Below are 8038 nucleotides of genomic sequence, written 5' to 3'. Positions count from 1 at the left end.
TAATTGTAAAAGCTTAATAATGTGTATTTTAATAATGATAATACTAAATAAAAAAATTCTATGTGTGATAATACTATATAGAATAATAAAATATGAAACTACTCATAAATTCAAAATGTCATAACTAAACCTTGAAACCAAAACGATATACACTTAGTTTCATATTAATTATATCGTACTATAATTTGTAATTTAAAAAACAATCATTTAACCGTAAAAATTTATAAAATTAACATTTTTTTTTTTAATAAAAATTAATAGATAATTTATATAATTTCTGGATATCAACATAATATTAATAATATTTATTAAAAAAGGATATAATTTTTACTGAATATAATATATTCATATTTCACATATTCTCCTTGTAATAAATAAAAAATTATATTTTATATCAAAAAAAAGATTAATATAATATTATGTGTAAAAATGTTCATTAACAAGAAATTTGAAAATAACTATAAATTTATTATATAAATATAATAAATCATAAAATACATTTTTCTTTATACTGTGGATCTTTATTTTAAAAATAAATATTAACTATTTTCGTAAACATCACACCTTCATTTAGTTTACATGAAATCACATATAATGGAAGCCAAATATGATCTAGAAGATGTCTGTATAAATTATTATAATATAAATTATTACAATTAAATATTACTATTGTTCATTATCAAAAAATATAATAGAACTATTCACAACATAATACATTTTTTTTTCATGGAATTATTTTATTCGTCTTAATAGTATCCTCTTGTAACGGAATTTGCCAAATATAAGCAATATATAGATGGTTCCCTTATACATAATACTCCTCATACTAATAAATATAATTGTAAGAATCTACATTATCATAATATAAAAAAATATGAAAATGAAATTAAGGAACAATGTGAGAACATTATGTTTTTTTTGGGAAAAATTCATAATGATAAAACGAATAAATATTTTGTAATTCCTGCATTAAAATATTTTTATTATTGGATATATGAAAAAATTCTTGATTTTAAAGATATCGATAAAGTGGAAACAATTTATTATAGATTGTACAGTGAGTTCAAAAGATTTCGGAAAGAACAAGATATACCCGATATAAACGCAGGTATTATGACTCAAAAACGTTTGGAAGATATTACACTTTTATATAAAATGTATAAATGTTTTAATGATTTGAATGATAGACAAGAAACGGATGAAGAAAAACAATTTTGTGAAGTACTAAATATATTTATAAACAACAATAAACCAGAAAAGCAAGAATATCCTATGCATTATTGGTATGCAGCCCAAAAAGGAAGCTCATGCCCACCAGAAAAACCATGCAAATGCGTAATTTCACGCCCTGTAATAGTAGCATTCTTCGTATCCATAATAATGTCTCTTTTTCTGTTTTATGTTCTTAAGGTTAACTATGATGTATTTTTTTATTAGTTTATCATATACGTTTCTTATAATAATTTAAAAAAAATAAGCTTTAATATAAAATAAAAATATTTTTCTATGAATACATTCTTTTTATTATGTGTTAGTACACCTCATATGGTTCAAAATTAATCGCTAGGGAAAAAAATAAAAGATACAATCGAGATTATATTTATAAAGAAGAATGGGACACGTCTGAAACACCTGAAATGTACTATAGTACATCTGAAGCACCTGAAATGTACTACAGTACATCTGAAGCACCTGAAATGTACTACAGTACGTCTGAAGCACCAGAAATGTATGACAGTACGTCTGAAGCACCAGAAATGTACTACAGTACTTATGAAACACCTGAAATGTTCTACAATACGTATGACGATTTCAGAGGTCGTATAATATATAATTCTTACTAATATTCGCACAAAATACATAATTCAAAATAAAAAAATTCTTTAAATATCCTATGCGAATAAGCATTCAAATTACGTAGAGAATTATACTTTCAATAACCTCATCTAATAACGAAGTAAAAAATATAGTGTAATTATATAAATATTTTTATTCTCTAAGATAGCAATACAAATAAAATTAAATAATGATACTCAAAATATTATTTTCCAATAACACAATTAGTGAATAAATATAATATTGTTAAATTGCTTCGTTCCTCTAATATAATAGATTTTTTTTTAATATGACATTCTTTTGTAATAAAAACCCATATAACTTAAAATAAATGATGTCTTATATAAACATAATAAAATTAAAACATAACAAAATTATAAACTGGTATAATTATAGAGTATACTTTTATAAATCATTTGTATACAAGCTGTACTATTTTATTGTATAATATTATTAAATGTTTCATGCAAATTTAACTTAAAAAAAAGATAATTGATATTTGTACAGTTCATTATAGTTTTCATGATTTGCGTTTTTATAAAAGTTGTTTTATTATCCCATTTTTATTTTATTAATTAATAGTATTTCATTACATGTATGTGTCATGATTGCACTGAAAAACTCATATTTCAATAGGTAATTTATTTTCTTATTTTTTTTTTTGTTTCATTCTATTTAGTTCTTTTAATCTAAAATTACGTTTTATTTTTTTCTGTATTTAATAATAATTAAAATTATTAATTTAATATAATGCTCACTTAAATATGAATATTGACGCTTGCAGTTTAAAATGAATTAAAAAAAATTATATATATTAATATACCACATAGATGCATAATATCACGTACTCAAATGAAAAAAAAAACTTAATTTGCTTGATGCATACAATCATACCTTGAGGTTTACTTTTTGTAAATATTTCTTTTATTTTTTATTCAAATAATCATGAAAAGTTGTAAACATATTTTATTTAAGAAAACAATTAATTATTACATATCTTTTATTAACGTTCTTTTGAAATATATAACATGCACAATTGTTATGTTCATTAAACAATAAAATACAACAATCATAGGTCGTTTTAATTTGTTTATCGTCATGAATTTACAACATAGCTTATATTAAACAAATTCTTTTTAGAAATAAATTATCGGAACAATGAATTCTTATATGAAAGAAAGTACTGCTTTCATTATGTATCAGCTAAACTATTACTACGAATCAATTGTGTTCTTCATATATATATTGTGAAGAACATTTATGTTGTTCATATAAGCATAAACAAATTCCCTCACTGTGTAAGCACATTATGCTATTCAAATATTACATAACATATATGTATTTGTGCGTTCATTTAATTTTTTATAATAATCATGCCGAGGTATCATCTGTTTTTTTATAATCCTATCACAATTTGTATGCTATAGTAATAACTATTACAAAAATGATAAAATAACTGCGGAATCATAATAATTTCGGTGAACAAGAGCTTTAATGCACATTTTACATAATTCAGTTATTTCCCAACACAACGTGAATGTAACACATCAAGATGTTTCGTGCCATTAAATATTGTATGGGAAACTGTATTTTTGCCAAATTTTTTCTGAAAATTATGTTATATTAATTAACATTTTTCAGAAAATTACAATACAATTCATAAAAAATTTTTTGGTACGGTGAATCTTTTTTAAATACTTTTAGTCAGAAACCTAGAATTTTTATCACATTACAAAGAATATCAATAATCATTGTATCTCAAAGAAAAATAAATTAAGGTAAGGTGTTTGTAAATGAAACACTTTATTTAAAATAAGTCTGTAATATAATGATTATATTAAATTTTCCCTTTTAAATTAAAATGAATGAGAAACATTACAAGTTTATGTAGTGTATAAAAGGGTCATAACATCATAAAATTATTATATATATATATATATATATGTAATAACCATAATGTGGAAAACTCTTAAAAAGGCACCTATAAAATTGAAAAATCCTTTTTTTTACATTATCTAAGCTAGCAAAATGGATTTGTTATAACACATATAAGCAATAAGAATAAAAAAAATACATTTATTTCTCTATATAAATAATGGAAAAATAAAAAAACTGAAATAGTGGATTATTAACAATGTACTGTAATTAATTAAAGAGGAATTAAGATTAAAACCTTAAGAAATAGTTATGGTTTCTTTACACAGTTAACCTATTAAAAGTAAAATAATAAATTTCGTTTGAGCGAATTCTTATATATAAAAGTTACATATATATCATATAGCATCTAAGAGGAAAAGTAATAATGCTATTAACAGTACAACCAATGAATGAATAATAAAATAATTTGAAATAAATAAAATATAATTTTACAACTATAAATAATAAATAAAACATTTTAAAGGATTTTCTAACTGTAGCATATGTTGTTTGTATAAGCATTTTACACTTCTGTAACCATACTATATTATTATTTATATCTAATTAACATTAAGACAACGAAAAAGCGATTAGTTGAAATGGGTAATATGCTGATTCAACACAAGATAATACGAAAAGAAATCATATGCTATTTTGATGGACAACAAAATTACATAATTAATTTTACACATATGTGTTATAAGTATGCTGTGTTTTTATATTCGTCAAATCCCCATTATATCAATTAAATAATAGCAAATTCATGCAAGCAGTAAGGTGGATAATAAACCATAATTTTTCAGGCAAAAGTTCAATGTGTTCCAATAAAGAGTGCAAAAAATTAGAAAATATTTTTGTCTATTTAATTGAACGCAAATGTTTCCAAGGAAATTTTAAAATAATATAATAACATGATATGAACTCATTTGTGTATTATTATTCTCTATCACACATGTGTCTAGTATTTATTTGATATTTTCACATTGTTAATCCAATAAAAAATTTCAGCATGTATTTGTTTTATCAGTTATTTATTATATAAAAGGTTTATTTGACATTATTCACATTTTAATAATTTAAAATTTTATTAAATAAAAATATTGGTTCAAAAAAAAAATATGATATCAACATGTAGTAATTTATTATACACAAATTATGGAAACGCCTCCAAAATTTTCATAAGTATATATATAAAAAATAAAAACAAAAATAATTAATTTCCAAGATTTACAGATCATAAATTATTTATAGCATTAATTAGACATATGCAACACAAGTTGTTTTTACAAATATAAAATAAACCAGCGTATAACTAATTTATTATTTATTTCATATTTTTATACACTTCAATATAAAATTCAAATATATATAACCCTAACAATAATAAAAAATATGTATAAGAACACAAAATTTTCATTGACATCTACATGGAATTGAACTGCGTTTTGCTAATAACAAGTTATAGAATAGAACTTATATAACTGAGCCGAGAAATGAAAGAATGACAAAGGCAAATACGCATTGTCTAAAATATATGTTTGTCTTACCATTGAAAGAAAAATAATAGATAAAAATATTTTTATATAATAAGTTACAGAATAAGCTATATATTATTTATTTATGTGTAGATCAAATAAAAATTGTATTACCGTCAATATTGCACTATCATTAAATTTGTAAACCTCCCATTTAGTTATATTGTTACTTCTGTTATCTTCATCTATTGCTTAAAAATGACACGAATTCATTATATATATTTTTTCAAATTCATTTATTTTACAATTATGATTAAAATATTATTGAATGTTCAAATATTATTAGTTCCAAATATTCATATATAATGTTTTAAAGTATCCTAATGATATGTTAAAACATATTTATTTATAATATTTCTGAATATTATAATTTCTACTTACCCAAATAATTATAATATAGTAGAGTAATCATAAAACATTAAGTTTCCTTTAGAAAATGTTTCTATATATATATACAAAACTTATTTTCCCACATTATTTATTTAAACGAAGAACGAAAAGGATCTATAATAAAAAATAATGAATAGAGAACGACTACAGTGAAATATATTGCTTTTAATAGTAGCCATGAGAAGAGACATGATGAATGCATAGATATAAATATTAAATATACAAATGAAATTAAGGAACAAGTTGAAATTTTTGAAAGAAATATTTATACAGATTATTGCAATGAATGGGAACAATTATGTAAAGTTATAAAAGAGCTAAAAGAACAGATAAAAGAATGCCTTAGTAAAGGACATATAAAATTTCAAATAAATGAAGAACAAAAAATAAATAAATTTACTGTAAAATATGCTGATAAATCCGATTATGTTTTAAAAACAAGGTCTCTTGAAGAAAATGGCACTAAATTAACATCAAACACAATAAATCCTCGAGCTAATAAAAAGGAACTGTTTGATAATAAGTCTGAGTCAGGTAAAAAGGAAAATATTTTACAATATCAAAAAGATGTAAAATCTCCTTCTAGATCATTTGATACAGAGGTTACAGATAATGGATCATTAGATAATAGTGTGTCTAATGCACATGTACAGCTAAGTTCTTCTTCAGAAACTAGAACTGACGCAGATGATTCAACAAGTAAAACATTAGACACCCATGCAAGTGAAGTTCCTTCACATTCAACCTCTACTGAAGAATCTGTATCGCAGTCTAAATTGAAAGTAAAGGATGTATCTGAAAGTTCTGTTAATAATCAATTACCAGATTCTTAACGTGGTGTTGCAAAAACGCTTGAAATCAAAGAATCTACAGGACAAGGATTGGCAACACAAAATGATGATCATGTCTCTCATTCTGATAAATATATTGATTCTGGACAGAGTACTAGTGACATTCTTGTTCTTATGACCCATGATAATGCCGATTCTATGAGTGTAAACCCAGAGAGTTCAGTCACACGTCATATAGGTACAGATGATTCAAGCGATAGAAGTTTATCCCAAAGAGATTCAACAAATAATCACAGAGATACTGAGAATTTAAATAATAGTCAAGAACCTACTCACGATACACCTACTGTTGCATCATCAGCTGTTTTAGAATCGAATACTGTTTCCATTAATCGTATATATACGCCCAATGGATCTATGGATAATATAAGCCACGGTACAGTTACCGTTACTGAGGGATCAGCTAATACTGAACTTCATAATGTTGCAGTCATACTTAATGAAAATGGCGAAGAAACATCAATTAGAACATATATCATATTTATTTTATTGCCTGTGCTCATTCTTTTGATATTTATACTCCTTATTAAAGTAAACCATAATTAACTGTACTATAAAAAATACTTGTATATATATATAATTATTTAAATTAATTATATTATAATTTTGTGATATTTTTTTTTTACCTTACAGTTCACTCATTTGAGAAAGCTTTTTACTAAAAAAAAAAGGAAGAAACAAAAAAAGATGAATGAAAAAATACATGGGGTACTATTAGGACCATCTGTTGATAGGGATAAACATATCCAATTTACATATAGCTATTTTGAATATTAAATATAATGATAAATAGATATTCTTAGAAATTAATTAACAGCACTTGAATTGAGTATCAAGTGTATGTAAATTGTTAATTTTATTTATCTAATATATATTTAACTGTGTTTTTTGGTAATTTTAAATACGTTATGAAGTCATTTTGGAAACCTATTTGATAAAACCTTTATTTTTTTAGTACTGACATGTATATTTCAATGCAAAATGGAATTTTTATTACATGATATTTTATTTATCACCTTTTTAAATATAAACCTAAGATGTAATAAACATATTTTCGTTAAATGTTTGTACAATATTTTTTTTTCTATTAAACTGAACTAAAAAAAAATGTCTTACAATACCCATAAATATTTGTCTATTACATACAATTATGTAGTATTATACGATTTTAGCAGTTTGTTATAAAATGGAATATCAAGCTATAAGATGTGATAAATTGAATTTTAATAAAAAATTCAGTTCTAATATAAACAATATATCTAAACAATACAACAAAAGAGCAGATAATAAAAAATTATTTGTTATTAGCTTTAAAATACTAACTGCTTAGCGCGAAGGAGATATAAATAAATCGATTAGTAAAAAGAATGTTGAATACCAAAACTTCTGTTTAAATCATATTGTAATAAATCATAAATTAAGATTATGTCAATAAATTCAAATTAAATTATAGAGAATGCTGTGTGTTGCATATATTAAAGAGTAAAATACATTGTAACCAGAATAGGA

At 23.0% G+C, this 8038-nt stretch overlaps 2 protein-coding genes across 2 annotated transcripts; both read left to right on the top strand.

The window, feature by feature from the left end:
- Positions 1-594: 594 nt before the first annotated feature.
- PGO_083690 (variable surface protein) lies at positions 595-1844 on the top strand (the record flags this gene model as incomplete). Its single annotated transcript, XM_028687591.1, has 3 exons — positions 595-621; positions 754-1410; positions 1536-1844. 3 exons carry the CDS (start codon positions 595-597, stop codon positions 1842-1844), a joined length of 993 nt encoding a protein of 330 aa, XP_028543392.1.
- Positions 1845-5537: 3693 nt separating this feature from the next.
- PGO_083680 (variable surface protein) lies at positions 5538-7306 on the top strand (the record flags this gene model as incomplete). Its single annotated transcript, XM_028687590.1, has 4 exons — positions 5538-5558; positions 5816-6460; positions 6620-7060; positions 7163-7306. The coding sequence occupies 4 exons, from the start codon at positions 5538-5540 to the stop codon at positions 7304-7306; spliced, it is 1251 nt and encodes a 416-aa protein (XP_028543391.1).
- Positions 7307-8038: the final 732 nt, after the last annotated feature.

This window comes from Plasmodium gonderi (genome assembly GCF_002157705.1).
Source record: "Plasmodium gonderi DNA, contig: Chr08, whole genome shotgun sequence".
NCBI classification, from domain to species: domain Eukaryota; phylum Apicomplexa; class Aconoidasida; order Haemosporida; family Plasmodiidae; genus Plasmodium; species Plasmodium gonderi.
The sequence above is the reverse complement of the archived record's forward strand: the minus strand, read 5'-3'. Positions and strand labels throughout refer to the sequence as shown.